The sequence below is a fragment of the Palaemon carinicauda genome, chromosome 16 (assembly GCF_036898095.1).
Source record: "Palaemon carinicauda isolate YSFRI2023 chromosome 16, ASM3689809v2, whole genome shotgun sequence".
Lineage (NCBI taxonomy): Eukaryota > Metazoa > Arthropoda > Malacostraca > Decapoda > Palaemonidae > Palaemon > Palaemon carinicauda.
The window spans coordinates 3,767,254-3,783,626 of record NC_090740.1 but is presented as its reverse complement, the minus strand read 5'-3'; the positions used below and the strand labels follow the sequence as shown (position 1 = coordinate 3,783,626).

The 16,373-nt window shown below is 36.4% G+C and overlaps 1 protein-coding gene across 2 annotated transcripts in view; it reads left to right on the top strand.

Annotated features, from left to right (window-relative positions):
- The window catches only part of CysRS (cysteine--tRNA ligase, cytoplasmic), a 31,767-nt gene extending 21,348 nt beyond the window's left edge, over positions 1-10,419 (top strand). For both annotated transcript variants that reach the window (XM_068389543.1, XM_068389544.1), the window contains exons 8-14: positions 1,343-1,419; positions 1,820-1,986; positions 3,880-4,026; positions 5,327-5,435; positions 9,062-9,160; positions 9,711-9,894; positions 10,050-10,419. In XM_068389543.1, coding sequence (XP_068245644.1) covers positions 1,343-1,419; positions 1,820-1,986; positions 3,880-4,026; positions 5,327-5,435; positions 9,062-9,160; positions 9,711-9,894; positions 10,050-10,372 — 1,106 coding nt within the window. In that variant the 3' untranslated portion in view covers positions 10,373-10,419. The remainder of the gene's footprint in view (positions 1-1,342; positions 1,420-1,819; positions 1,987-3,879; positions 4,027-5,326; positions 5,436-9,061; positions 9,161-9,710; positions 9,895-10,049) is intronic.
- Positions 10,420-16,373: the final 5,954 nt, after the last annotated feature.

The window sequence follows — 16,373 nt, the reverse complement described above, 5'->3', positions numbered from 1 at the left end:
TTAGAAAGCATACAAAGAGTAGAAAAAACAATTTAACTATTTAGTTCAGGGAGAAATTGAAAGTATCTGAAAGACAAATAAAGAATGTATTTTAATATGTACAATATGTTACTTTGCAACAATTGTTCTGGAAGTACAACAAGTTAAGTACTCAGCATGAAAACAAATTGTATTACTGAATACAGTTTCCGAGCATAGCAGCCGGAGCTCACACTGGAGCTACTACGAAGTTTCCTCCTAGGCCAGGTGCTTTTGGGTCAGTTAGCAACGTGAAACCGGTGCAACAGCGACCGCTGTTTGCCCCAGTGTCACCCGATTGTTCCTTGTGGTTTGAATACTGACTCCCCCTTTATCAGTGGAAGCAATGGGAATAAGCTGGTTTTTTAAGTAGGGAGTAAAAATTTCACCAAGGCAGAGTAGACTTACTGTTAAAATGTCATTTAAAACCACTGTTGTTCCAACACAGGGACTTACCTCGAACTACTTTCTTAGGAGTTACCTGGAACCTCCTCTCAACCGACCAGAGTTTTGTGTAGTTTACCCTACTCCCGTTTTCTGTAATGGTAGGCCTAGGCGGAAGGATACGTGCCCTAAGGGCAATCCCGAGGCAGGCCACATGTGAGCTTGCGTCTCGACCTTCAGTAAGTTCTCTGGTCGCGTCGTGATAATATTCAGAGTGGTAGGCCTTGTCCAAAGGATTTGTATGTAGATGAGAATTGAAAATTGAACAAGGTAAACCAGTTAGACTGGAGATAAAAATATGGCAGTTAACATTTGTACCTGAAACTTAATGTACACTACTGAGAAAATTTGGTACCATCTACTCAGTGTGTTACACAAGACACACTGAAAGTGTTACCCCCTTAGGAGGAAGATAATTAAAATAGTTGGAGATCTAAGTGAAACATGAAAGATATATGAATGGGTGCAGCAAAAGTTATTTTCAGTTGCTGACAACTGTTTCACTTGCGCAAGACAAGTAATAGTACTGTGTTGAGATATTTTGAATTATGTGAGCATACTGTACATGAAAATGAAGAAATTATATTTGGCGTTATTGTATCTTGACAATAGTATTGTAAACCTTTTAGTCTTTCATTGGTTAAAATTAAATTCTCTGTACACATTTTGGTTTATGCATTTAGTCTAAATTTTTGACTTGGTGGTCTAGTCAAACTTCCTTGTAAAATGGATATAAAACAAAAATTGAAATCATAAAAGTTTACCTTTTGATAAATTGTGACCATTTTAATTTTAAACAAACTCTGAGCAATTTTGCTTATGATTTGAAACATTTTTTTTGGAAGACTTACTAAAAGGTTTGCTTTATTTCTCTTCACAGGTGGTGTTGATCTCAAGTTTCCCCACCACGACAATGAGCTTGCACAGTCGGAGGCTTACTACGATAATGACCATTGGGTGTGTTACATATTACATTGTATTGTTACTCTTATGATTTGATTAGTTTGCACTTAGACAATGTTTGTATTTGTTTAAAACATTAATACACTAGGTCTGGCTTTTTTTTTGTACAAGTATTTTCTTATTGCAAAATAACATATGGATAGCCAATCGCATAAATCAATTCAAGGAGAAAATCAAGAGGGGAAAAAATTGTGGAGTAGAAAACTCAAAATAAGTTAATTTAAAAAAATGAAGATCTCTTAGTTTAGACTAAATCAAGATTTCTTACTTCTAACTAATTGAAGATTTCTTACTTTGGACTAATTCAAGATTTTTTACTTTAGACGAATTCAAGATTTTTTTACTTTGACGAATTCAAGATTTCTTACTTTTGACTAACTAAGATTTCTTCCAGGTGAGGTACTTCCTTCACACAGGCCACTTACACATAGATGGTTGTAAAATGAGCAAGAGTCTCAAGAACTTCATTACCATTAAGAAAGCCTTGGAGGAAACCTCTGCGTCTCACCTTCGCATTGCCTTCCTCCTGCATTCGTGGAAGGATACGTTGGATTACAGCTCGTGAGTTCAAATGACGTTAACTTTGTGGTGTTGTTAACTACTGCACATTAAAACATTGACTGTAGTTGAAACTTAAAATTATTTTATATCTTAATAATTGAAGGGAGTAGCTTTGCTCCTTGTGTTAGGCCTGTTTTTTGTACCAGATATAGGTATTCCCATCAGTTATAGTTTCCTGCTTATTATGGTGGTGCTTATGAAAATGTTTGTGTGATAAGAAAATCCTTATTTGTTCTTACGTGTATACAAACCTTGTGCTTGTAGGAATGTCTTCAGCAGAGCCTAAACAGCTGTTATATTATTTAACGAAGTAGTTAACAACATTTGGTAAGCGTGGAAGAGTAGCCTTGCCCACCTGCCTGTCAAAGATTCTTCACTTTTGTCTTTGGCCGCAACGAGTAAGGACATACTATTGCGACCTGTTCAAAGACATTAATCGTTTTCTTGAACTTTAAAGAAACTGAATGCTTGCTGTTTGTATTGATGAATATGAACAAACAATAAATTCGTACTTGCAGGGTGGAGGGTTATATCTGCAATTGCTCTATGGCTAAACTATCTGTAGATCCACATTGAGCTTCTTGTATGTAGCATGATCATTCGCAATCATCCCCATGTGCTGTGCGCAGATCGTGGCCTCTTGTTTATTGAAAGGCATAGGCTTTGAAACGGGGAGGAAGAGAGCTTTCTCTACTGGTCAACAATACCAAGAAAGCCTTTCACCTTCCTTCACTCATCGAGTGCTCCTATTGCTGTAGCTTGTGTGTGTATATGCCCCTGGATAGATCCCTAAGAAGTATGTGGCAGAAGCAAAGGTAAGTAGTTTCCCCAAGTGATCGCTGCATTCCAACATAAGTTGGAGGCTTATCTGTTTCTGTGCTGACTGCTGATGATGAGTTTGACCTAACGAAGGCTTGCCAAGCTGATATAGAGCACGTCCGTGAATTTTAAACCAGCCATTGCCAATTAAATCTAGATAGTATTTAGTAAATATATAAATCTTGGCCGGTCGGTGGCGATTAGTCAGGCTTGCTGATCTATTGGGTGCCATTTAAAGGGACTTCTAATGTAGTACTATTTGTTAATGATATTCCTCAACTTCCCATAGCCTAGGATTTCATGATGGCATTGTTTGATTTAGTCATTTAGTTGTTATTATTACTGTACTAGTTAAGCTACAACCTTAGTTGGAAAAGCACAAGGCTACAGACCTAAGGGCTTCAACAGGGAAAGCAGCTTATTGTGTAAAGGTGGTATAGAAATCACAAATAAACTATGTATATATGAGAAATAGTATAAGAAAAAATTGTAAAATGTATTAAGATCAATAACATAACATAGATTAGTCATATATGAACAACTGTACGAGACGTAAGTCAACCTATTCAACAGAAAATTATTTGCATCAAGTTTTAACTAATGAAGTTCCGCTGATTTAACCACCATATTATGAAGATCATTCCCCAATCTGATTTCTGCTGGAATTAAGCTTCCTTGATTTTGATTCTGTAAAAAGATTCATGTATGAAAAGTTAGTTTTTTCTGAGTAATTACCAAGAGTACAGAAATCTCTCATACGTCGCATTTACAAAGGCATAAATAGCGTACATAACTTGCCTCAAAGGTTTTTGTTATTAGATTAATTGGTATAGGAGGAAATGAAAAATATATTGTTTAAAAAAAAAAACATTGGCTGCATAAGTTTGTTGATGAAAGGGACTCTATTAAAGATATTTGAAAGCATAACATTGGAGTCCTCTTAAGAAGCAATAGAATTGTTTTGATGATGCATGTGGTTTTGGTATTTCAGCTCTCCTATTAAATTAACCAATATCAACTTTCTTTTAATCTTTTATTGCACTGGATATTACTTTATTTGGTTAATTCTCTTAGGAACACCATGGAAGGAGCCCGTCAGTTCCACAAAATGGTTAGCGAATTCAATCTCAATATTCAAGATCTTTTGAGAAGGTCGGGTTGCACAAGCGAGGTGTGGACATCTTCAGAAGTGAAATTACAGGAAGTCTACGATAATGCAAGGTTTGTCTTCTCTTTGTACTTTAATTGGACTAATTTATTATTGTAATTCTGTGTTCCTTCATTAATGAAAACCATTGTCCTTTAATAAGGTGGTCCTGAGGTTACGACGGAGATCCATTTCTATGTCGTAGTGTTGGTCGATTTTCTTTGTAAGCTTTAATTTATATACATAATATACTGTACATACATACTGCAATGTATAATGTACTTTGAAAAATAGAGAAAACAATTCCTTGCCATTCATAAATTACATAACCTATACATACAAATACCTGTACCCTATACAGTAGTGTACCTACACTTATACAGTACTTACATACACATACATATACCAAAGGTACTTCCCCCAATTTTGGGGGGTAGCCGACATCAACAAATGAAACAAAACAAAAAAGGGACCTCTACTCTCTACGTTCCTCCAGCCTAACCAGGGACTCAACCGAGTTCAGCTGGTACTGCTAGGGTGCCACAGCCCAACCTCCCACATTATCCACCACAGATGAAGCTTCATAATGCTGAATCCCCTACTGCTGCTACCTCCGCGGTCATCTAAGGCATCGGAGGCAGCAGCAGGGCCTACCGGAACTGCGTCACAATCGCTCTCCATTCATTCCTATTTCTAGCACGCTCTCTTGCCTCTCTCACATCTATCCTCCTATCACCCAGAGCTTCCTTCACTCCATCCATCCACCCAAACCTTGGCCTTCCTCTTGTACCTCTCCCATCAACTCTTGCATTCATACAGTACATATAACAATTCCTTACATTTATTTCTGTGGTTGGCCAGCAAACTGCCATCAGAAGTCTACCTTACACTTTTCAGACATGATATACATCAAGTAAAAGCACAAAAAAATCCAACAGAAGAGGAGCCTCAAAATCTTAAATGAGTATCGTAAACAAACTTGGCAAACTAATTTTAAAGTGATGCGTAACACACTACTCAGCAGGTTTAGTTGCTCTCCACATTGGCAAGTACTTTTTTATATCAACGAACCAAACATTGTAACTCAAATTAGTAACTTCGGAGCCTGTTTGTATCAGCGAATTGTTATAACTCAAGATCGCCATAGACCAAGAACATTAACTGACTTTTTTCTTATATTTTTTTTTAGTAGATTAGGAAGGAGACAAGTTGATGAGTGCAGATAAAGTTAAGGATACCAAGTAATCTAATTCTTATAAAGTAGACTACATTTTAATTCTTTTCAATTGAAATTTTATTACTCTAAAGTTGTTTACTATAAAGTATAGTACTTTGGTCATCTTTTTACACATCTTTCTTTTCTCTCTTTTACAGAACTGGTGTGCACAAAGCACTTTGTGATAACATTGACACAAGGACTTCCCTTGACATAATTAGGAATATGATATCAGAAGCTAATAAGTATATGAATAACAATACTAAGGTAAGTGTTCTTGATATATTGTTCTTTTTAGTTCCATATTTTTTCTCTTGCAGGGTTTTATAGTTGGGTGCTTACGTCAAGATGCAAAACTTGGCTTTGAAGAATTTCCTAAGAATATAAACCTTTCTTTATTAGGAGTGTTTTTAGCAAATCCGAAGGCTGCTGTTAAAGCTTAATCAAGGTGTCACTACTAATACACTGAGAAGCCACTTAGTTTTTGATCACCGGAGAGTAGAGACATGTTCCCAGCTACCTTCAACTGGATGAATTAATCTTTTCTGTTTTGTTCTACATTATTTTTGGAATTTCATTGTCAGAGAGAGATTAGGGAAGAAGAAATAGTTTTGCTGGTTTCCTGTCTATATAAACTTTCTCGTTCCTGTTTGATAGCATTTCTGTTGCTGTTTATTTCCTCACGAGTATGTGGACTGGTGACGACCTTATCGTCATAACTGAGGAAGTTGGCTTTCCTTGAATATCATTGCACCGTCTGAGGAAGGAGTTTCTGTTGCCTCCACGTTGAAAGGGAAGAGTGCTGCCTTTCTTTTCGTCAGTGTCTTCCTGTGTGTAGGAGGGTGCCAGAGCAGTATCACCTGGCAATGCTGTTCCTCCGATATCTTTCTTCATGGGAGTGTCGTCACCGTCGGTCGTGATAGATGCCACGCTAGAAGTAGAACTCGAGTTCCTCCTCCACTACTGCCTCGCTCTCTCTTCACACACTTCATTTAGGGATGGAAGGATCTTGCCGTTCTTTCCCCTGTTATGGATTGAGAAGTCCTAAAAAACTTTGCCCTTTAAATTTTCAGGTGGAAAATACTAGGCTTTACTAGGGTCATGTATTTGTTATTCCAAATTTGTTTTATAATACGTATTTGTTTTAAATCAGGTTTACTTGCGCTTTGTGTAACCTAGCCTAGGATGAGGTTGGGAGAGATTTAGCCAAAGCATACCCTAGGTTTATATGTCACTTCCTTGGTTAAATTACAAGTTCAGCCCTTTGGTTTGGCATTCCATTCCCATTTTTTTTTTAATTATTAATTAATACAATTACATACAGTAGATAATGCATAATTTTTTTGGGCCAATTTGGTTTGCAATGGAAAAAGAGAAAGAGGGAAGAGAAAACACATGAAATCGAAAAAACAATGATCATACATACATATACCAAGGCACTTCCCCCAATTTTGGGGGTTAGCCGACATCAAACAAATGAAACAAAAAACGATGATAATACGTGTAATAGGGAAATAGAGATTTGGGTCAGTATTATGTAAGCATGGTGACGTGAGATATCAGTAAAGCAGGAACTCGCAAAGAATTTCAGATAAGGTATATTTGGTAATTGCTTTGGATGACTTGGTGTTAACTGAAGTACAGTATCTATAAAAGAGGTGTGCATGGAAAAGGTTCAAGAGTGGATTGGAGAACAGAGGACTGCAAATCAACGTAAGCAGAGAAAATCCGATGGTAACTGGAAAGCAATTATGGAAATTGGTCATTGTTTTGATATGGGAAAGGTATTGGAGTGGATGAATGGTGTTACAGAGGTACTCTAGATTACAAAATATGCAGGAAATAACCTTTTAGAACTGAACAATCACCCCTCGAGTGAAATCATCTAAGAAATATTGCTTTTATAAAAAAAGTACCTGGATGAATGTTCCGTAAAGAAACTAGTGATAAACTGTGTGATCACCAGAATTGACTACTGTAACTCCATCTATTACAATCTACCAAAAGCACAACTTAACAAAATTACAAAACATAATGAACAAAGGAGCAAGACTAATAGAAGGTGTTCCACTTAGAGAAAGGAACACCCCTATACTAATTGGTCTACATTGGCTGCCGATTGAAGCAAGAATTGAATTCTAAGATATGAAAATATGTACAATAACCCACCAAGTTATCGAAACTGGTTATCCAAAATATCTAAGAGAATTTCTACATATTGTGCAGCCAACAAATCGTCCTGACACGAGAATAGTTACAGATGGTTTCAAACTATTAGAACCTAGATATATGTCAACTGTAGGCTCTAGAGCCTTTAAATATGCAGCCCCGAGACTATACTATAGGCTCCCATGAGACATCTGAATAATTGAAGATATTAAGGCTTTCAAGAGGAAACTGATGACTTATTTCGTGAGTGTTTTGACAGTGACGATCAAACAGTAAGTGAACATTATGCATTGTGAAATGTTAAATGGTCCCTAATGAGCATAAAAGGACTGTGGAGGTCCTGTAATGAGTAGGGTTCCCTGCTGTACAGGACCAGATAAGCAGCCCTTAAAGCAAAGTAGAAAAGTAGTCAAGTATTATCCACTTGATAAGGGTAGAAGAGACTCTGCTATGGTAAGCAGTTTTTCTAGGAAAAGGACATTCCAAATTCAAACCTTTGTGCTTTATTCTTGGGTAGTACCATAGCCTCGGTACCATGGGCTTCCACTGTGTGGGTGAGAGTTCTGTTGTTTGAGGGTACACTCAGGCACACTGTTGTATCTATTCCCTTATTTCCTTTCCTCACTGGGTTATTTCCCCTGTTGGAGCCTTTGGGCTTATAGCATCTGTCTTTTCTAAGTCTGGTTGTAGCTTGGCTGGTAATGATAATATTATTTTTTTTTTTTTTTATAAAAGCAATAGCATATGATGAAAACTAGGAAACCACTCAAGAGTGCAGACCTATGCCACAGCAGTTCATTTCGTTTGACCTTTTGCTTGACCTTAACCTTTGACCTAGAACTTTCAAAATGGAATCACTTCCACGCAACATAACAGTTAATTCCTGGAAGTTTCACTACTTTATGAGTAAAATCGTTGCCAGAAAGTTGTTCACAGACAAAGAGGGGCAAAAACATAACCTTGTCCTAGGAAAATTAAATGCTCAGTCAGTACACTAGTACTGTATTATGGTAAGAGGATACCGTACTAGAGGAAGGGTCTGTAGCAGTATTCCTTTAACTTACAGCTGTATTATTTACTGCTTTTTCACTTGGCTGTCCAAGTTTATGATATCTCTCAAGTATTTGTAATTTCGAAATTATTTGTGCCACCCCAGTGGGCCAAGAAATTTGTTTTGGTGATTTAGTTAAGGATATTAGGAGTTGAATGTCAGGACAGGATTAGAAATTAAACTATAAGAGAGATTACTCAAGTGCCATATGTGGATGAGATCATGATGAAGGGTAGATGGAGATGGTTTGGGCATGCTCTTCGCACTCCCTGAGAGAGATTAGTTCACCAAACGTTCTGCTTGGCTTCACAAGGCACTAGAAGAGTTGGAAGACCCAGGCCTTCATGGCAGAGGACTATGAATCGCGAAGTAAGAGATGATGAATGGAGAAGTATTGAATTAAAAGCTCAAAAATCTAACCAAGTCCCTTTGCGTCAATAGGCTTAGGAGATGATGATGATGATTTAGTTAAACTTTATTCAAATCATTAATTAGGAAATAATTGAAATCACTGTACATGTATCAACATATGTAGTTAGTGTTTTATGCTATTCTTTAAATTGACCTTAAAGAAAAATTAGCCTAGTTCTGATTTCTAGTTCATGATCTCTTTAGTTGTTTTTCTTATTAAAAACAAATTACCTTTTATTTTTTTGTACCTATTTTTTCACAGGTTAATTCCCAGTTGCTTGTGAACATCAATAGTTACGTTAGCAAAATAATGACAATGTTTGGAGCGCCCATAGGAGACCAGTCAACATCTGGAAATCAAGTAAGCATTTTATGTCAGTGTTATAGATTTAGCTATGCAGCATCAGTATTTTGCTTTCATACGAATATGATGTAAAAAGTAGTTTATCAAAAGCTCTTTTTAGTGTCCAGTGCTTGGATTGTGGAGAACGGTTCTTGGATTATGACATTCAGTTCTTTATTTGGAATTGTAAAAAAATATTTTTGGATAAAGAATTGTGGCTGTTTCCTCCAATTGGGGAAGACCAGTGAAATAGAAAATACAAAGAAGAATGAAGAGGGAGGAAATTTTAACGAGAAGAAAGTTAGGACAGGTAAATTTAAGGCAAAAAATAGATTGTGTTTACTCATGTTTCTTAGACAAAGTATTAACTTACGATAAGAGAATAGGAGCTTAATTATAGTATGAAGGATTCAGGTTTATTCAATAAAATTTAACCTTTCAAGGATGATAACTGAATAAGGTTAAAAGGAGGGATTTGTTTCTAAATAACATTTGAAAACTGGAGTAAGGTAAATACTCGGTGAAACCAAGGGAAAGGTTTTAGAAAAATAATTTCTCTATTTTTCAGAGTTCTGATCAGATAATCGCAGTAGCCGAGGTTCTAGGCAAGGTGAGAGAACAACTCCGTCAGTATTCAAAAGATCAGAGCCTGGATGCTAACGGTCTACAGCGACAGCTCTTAGGACTTTGCGATAGCATACGAGATGAACTCTTGCCGCCACTTGGAGTGAGGCTGGAAGATAGAGATGATGGTAAGTAGAGTGTAATCTTCATTTGAATAGGAAAGGGAATCAAGTTTTCATAGGAAAGGGAATCAAGTTTTCATTCTGGTAGATACTGATGGAATAAACGAATTTATAACATGATATCCAGAGATGTATTCATTAATCAAATCATTATTCCCTAGGTGCTACAAGCATCAAGCTAGTGAATGCAGATGAACTCATGCAAGAAATTAAAACAAAGAAGGAACAGGAACTTGCTAAGAAACAAGAAAAGGAGAAAAAGAAGGCGGAGCAAGCTGCAAAGCAAGCCAATAAAGAAACTATGAAGGATCCTGTAGACATGTTTCGAACACCGGAATACAGTCAGTGGGATGCAAACGGTATTCCTACTCACGATAAAGATGGCACTGAAATAACCAAGAGCCAAACGAAAAAGCTGACCAAGCAGATGGAAGCCCAAAAGAAGAAATATGAAAAGTGGCTCGCACAACAACAGCAGTCTTAAAAGAAAATTGGTTATTCTTTTTGTAAGGTATTAAATTATAAACTTTTTTCTTTTTATTTTTTGACCAACAAACGTCTTCCGTCACACGATAGGACACGTGCCTTGAAGTCCTGTAACGTGGAATCTATTTCCAGAATCTACCCATTCTATAGGGATTATGTTTGTATAGCTGGGAAAAAAACAAATTACTTTTTTAAATTTTAATTATTTGCTTAAGAATTTTTTTGGAATTGAGTGAAGTTATTAAGTTGAACTTCTCAAACTTAAATAAGAAGTGTGAAATTTTTCTTCCCTCCGGGATTCCACCCAACATGGAAATGTTACTCAATTTTATGAGATATAACGTATGCGAGTATTATTATTATTAAAAAGGAGATGTACCAGCCTAATAAGTCAAGCTCAACGCTTGTAGAGCTGGCCCGAATAAATTTGTGAGGGAGAAAATATTGTACATAAAATCTAATGAGTAGAAAATAATCATATAGTAAATATAAGAGAAATATGAAAGTCTGTGATAAATAGAAATTTAAATTTTATCTGTAAAACCTGTGCTTAAGAATGTTAAAAGTCTTAAAGACAAAGAAAATCATATTATGATAAAATGTTAGACAAACTTGTCTGAACAATACATAAGTATTTTTGTCTTCTCAAAATTTTATAATTGCCTAAAATGTGTCATACAGTATCAATGAAAGTGTCTCACACACACACACACACACACACACACACACACACACACACACACACACACACCCCACCTGGAAACTGCTTCATGAAGTGTGCACAATTGAAAACCCATGTGTCAATTACGTATGACCAATAAGCAAACTTGTTATAAATGACTTTGTCCTTTTCTGTTTCTGTGTTGATGATTCCCATGGAGAAACAATTGGGTTTGTTTGTTTGAACCTATTACAGTATTCTCCGACTCATTATTCCAAATACTTTGCCCTTTTGATAATATGAAAGGAATGAAGTTGTGGCCGATGTGGTAACATCCCTGACTGGTGAACGCCAGACTGGGGTTCGAGTTCCACTCAAACTTGTTAGTTTCTTTAGTCGCTGCTACCTTACCATCCTTGTGAGCTAAGGAGGGGTTGGGGGTTGGAGCCTATAGGTCTATCTGCTGAGTCATCAGCAGCCATTGCCTGGGCCTTCTTGGTCCCAGCTTGGGTGGAGGGGGGGCTTGGGTGCTGAACTTATGTATTTGTAGTCAATCTCTAGGGCATTGTTCTATTCTGTAGGGCAATGTCACTGTCTCTTGCCCCTGCCGTTCATGAGCGGCCTGTAAACCTTTAAAATGCTCTATTGTGTTTGCAAAATCCTTATAGGGTAATTACAAGTTAATATCTAAAGATGAATCTCTTCCATAAGTGTTTACTTTTTGGTTTGTATAAGATGAAGCAATTAGACTTTGCTAAATCAGTTGCTGGCTCATTTGACTTATTTCTACTTTATAGCATTGAGAGCTAAAAATATTGTTACCTCATTACATTTTTAAACCAGATCTATAATTTATAGAAAAGTACATGTTGATTTTGATAATTTCATGTGGCTTTTAGGTAAAATTAAGTTTCAAGAAAAGTTAATAAGGGCATTATTGGCATGAAAATCTAATTTTCTTGAAACCTTTCTTTTCCTTGAAGTCTGCTCATAATTTCTGTCTAGTTATGTACTATTATTCAGAACATGCTCACTAACCTTTCCTGTTACAATATGTCGGACACTTATCAACTTGAATCATTAATGTGATCAGCTGTGAGTCTTACAGTATATTAAATGAGTTTAGCAAGTTAGAAATGATCAGCTGCGAATCTTGATTTACTTGAGTTAAATCTAAACATTGGGAAATTGTCCCTTTATCCTATGTGATTTAGAATTTCTTCATCAATTAACAGCAAGCTTTCACTTGTAGCTGTTTTAGATATGCTCTGAGAATAGGATGTTATTGAAAGAGGTAATCCACTTTGCAGGAGTCAGTAATGAAGCCATTTTTTTTATGCAGTTGGAGACGAAACAGACAGAATGTGTTTCTCAGAGGTAAATTAGCAGCTAAGAATTACATATGGAGGAGAAATGTCCCAAAATGCAGTGGTAGTTTGCATACACTGTTAAATTAATGAATAAGATGTTTGTGATTTGGATGGGAGTAAGGTGTTATTCAGGGAGTGATTTTTTTTTTTTCTTTTTTTTTTACCACCAAGTGTGAGAGATTAATGATCCAATATAGACAGGGCAAAACTGTAGATGTATGGTGCTTAAATCTAGATAGATTTAGTTTAATGGAACTATGTATTTTGTAATTTAGTTCCTATTAGTTGGTAGATGTGGATATTCTTTTGTGTCTAGTGAGTGTTATGGATAGTGAAGGTTGATTATTAGACAATCTATTTCTTGGAAAAGGCCAGAGTATTCACACTAATTCACTTGAGGGTTTTGAACCACAAAATAGATGCAGTTTACTATTCTTATTTCTATTTCTCTGTTTGGTATAGTTTATATGTGAAAGACCTATTTTAATGTTGTTACATACATACATATACCAAGGCACTTCCCCCAATTTTGGGGGTTAGCCGACATCAACAAATGAAACAAAACAAAAAAGGGGACCTCTACTCTCTACGTTCCTCCCAGCCTAACAAGGGACTCAACCGAGTTCAGCTGGTACTGCTAGGGTGCCACAGCCCAACCTCCCACATTATCCACCACAGATGAAGCTTCATAATGCTGAATCCCCTACTGCTGCTACCTCCGCGGTCATCTAGGGCACCGGAGGAAGCAGCAGGGCCTACCAGAACTGCGTCACAATTGCTCGCCATTCATTCCTATTTCTAGCACGCTCTCTTGCCTCTCTCACATCTATCCTCCTATCACCCAGAGCTTCCTTCACTCCATCCATCCACCCAAACTTTGGCCTTCCTCTTGTACTTCTCCCATCAACTCTTGCATTCATCACCTTCTTTAGCAGACAGCCATTTAGTGTTGTTACTGTTCTTAAAATGTTTTATTGTTATTGTTCATTACTTCCTTTGTAGTTTATTCATTTCCCTGTTAACTTAACTCACTTAGCTATTTTTTCCTGTTCGAGCCCTTGGGCTTATAGCATACTTTTTCCAACTATATAGAGTTGTAGCTTAGCTAGTAATAATAGTAATATTAATAATGGGTGGTTTTAGATGCAGAGACTTCATATATATTTGCAATACGACCTACAAGCAAGTGTCAAAATAATAAATATAATAAAAACAATTTGTTTCAAATACACTACTGGTAATGACTTGGGGAAATGTCTCCTCTTATTACATGCCTTGATGTTATTTTGTAATACTGTAGTTTCAATTTGGCAAGCTGAAGATATTTAATGCAATGTGTTTCAGTATGAGTATAACTACTCCAAGCTGAATTTTAGTCATAAAATTACTTATTTCTATACTCGCCTGGCCAATGGTTAAAAGTTCACGTCTTACCCTTAAATTTGGGCCTGGGGAAGGGGACCCAGCAAGCATGAACCTCTGAATTTTTTGTCGTCATTACAGTACTTTAAAAGAACTAAGATCTATTTTATATCATTACCGAGGAATCTGGGTAGGTTTAATGAAGGAATAAACTAAGCAAATTATAGACAAAAATTTTAGGATAACTAAACAGTGAAGAATCACAGAAGGCCCTCAACAGAGCTTGGAAATTATACTAGGGGACCCTTGCAAAAATAAGGAGGATGACAACCTGCATAGGCTCATGATAACAAATAACAATGTTTGGTGAAACACAAAATGGAATGCAGTTATAATTTTGAAAATAATTACAAAACACCCACTATGTCATTATAAAGAAATTCCAATGCCAGTCAACTGAAACCTCTTAACAGAAACATGCCTTAGGACATCAGGCTCAATCGGTTCAGGTTGCCTCATTCTCTTCTTTAGCTTTTCTAAAAAGCATAAAAAAGGCTGAGATTTCAATGAGTACACTGAAGTCACTGCTACCTTCATCAAAATGTCCTTCCTCGTGTATTGGGGTTAACTAAATCTACACCCAACTCTAAACAGTGGAGGACAATACTGTATTCCCTGGTAAGAGGACCTTAGGATTGCCAGTCAGTTCTCAAGGAAAACTTCACTATATATGAACAGGGCTTACACTAGTCACTCTTTTGTGGCCAAGCTTGCCCAAAAACTCTAGTGGATGTAAGTATTAGGTTGTTGCACAAACATGAAACAAAAAAGAGGATTAGACAATCCTGAGGGTGAGGTACATAAAATGTACAGTAGAAATGAATAAGTAACATTTTTAGTGGGAAAATTTTATTACCTCAGTACCAACTCTTCATCATCATCAACTCCTCACATGCCTATTGATACAAAGAGCCTCGATTAGATTTTGTTTGTCTTCTCTATCTTGAGCTTTTAAATTAACACTTTCCACTCATCATCTCCTACTTCACGCTTCATAGTCCTCTGCTATGTAGGCCTGGGTCCTCCAACTCTTCTAGTGCCTTCTGGAACCCAATTAAATGTTTGGTAACAACCCCTAATAGCTCATCAGTCCAACTTAACCATACAATAAAAATTTTGCCATAATTCCACCACAGTATGCAGTAATGTTACAAAAATAAAGTAGATTGATAGGATGATAGATTAAGAGAGGAGAAAATATTTACGTACACAAGTAAATATAAATTTTTCATCCGTACCCAGCTAACATTTACAGATAACCTACACAGTCGAGTACAGGAAATAAAAACCTACAATACTTGTCTATATATAGCCTATCTTCATTAAACATTATATTTACAGTACATCAAATAGACACCTAGAAAACTGTTTTTCCACATTTCACTTATTTCTGTCATCTTTCTATTCCAACGTGGAAATTATATTGATATGATAACAACAACTTTTTAGGAGGAAACTTCAATGGTTAACTAATGGGGAGATTTAGGCCTACAGATCTTTGACTTTCAGGTTGATGGTGCTCTCTAATGCAGATCTGAGACGAAACGTAGATTCAGAAGACGATACTAATCCTAAGAAATCAATTGAGGGAGCTCTGTTTGACAATGCCTAAAACAGAACTCTCACATCAATATCAGGTAAACCCAACTGTACCACTTTAACCTCTGAGCTCTGACCTGTGTTTTGGGCTGGAATCGGAATGTTGGAAAGATTTAAAACCACCTTATATAAAGCCTATATCGCCTGTTTAAAGGTTTAAAGCCTGCTCATAAATGCACAAGTAAAGGACAGTTAAATTGACCTTGCTAATAGGACATCGCCATATGCACTGATCATATATATATATATATATATATATATATATATATATATATATATATATATATATATATATATATATATATATATGGTCAGTGCCCCAGCCCCCTCTCCACTCAAGTTGGGACAAGGTGGCTAGGCATTGGCTACTGGTGACTCAGCAGGTAGACCTGTAGATTCCCCCAAACCCCCATATTTAGCTCACAAAGATGGTGAGGTTTCAGACACTGCAAGAAAATGTTGGTCTTGAACGAGACTCGAACCCCAGTCCAGTAGATTGCAAGACAGTGGCGTTACAAAGAACCACAATTTATGTATTATGAAGGTATCAATTTACCAAAGTTTACCTTCAATTTAACAAATAGAAAACGGAAATATAAGACCCAGTGTTTTGAAAGAAAACTAGTATTAGGTATAACTAAAGTAAGTTATGTTCAAATTGAACATGAAGAGAAGAAAATTCCTCTCTCTTTGAAATATTATTGGAAGGAGAAAAGATTAATGAGGTGGAATCATTTAAATATTTAGGAACTATGACCTCTGATACAGGGTGTTTAGAATTTGAGTTTAATTAAAAATTGAACAAAGGAAATCAGACAATGACTAGGTTAAGCAAAATTTGGTAATAAAATCGTTCGATATTAACTATAAAAATTGGGCTATTTATCAGTTTAGTGAGATCGCTGTTACTGTGTGGACACGAGTCGTAGTATAGGCCTAACAATGAA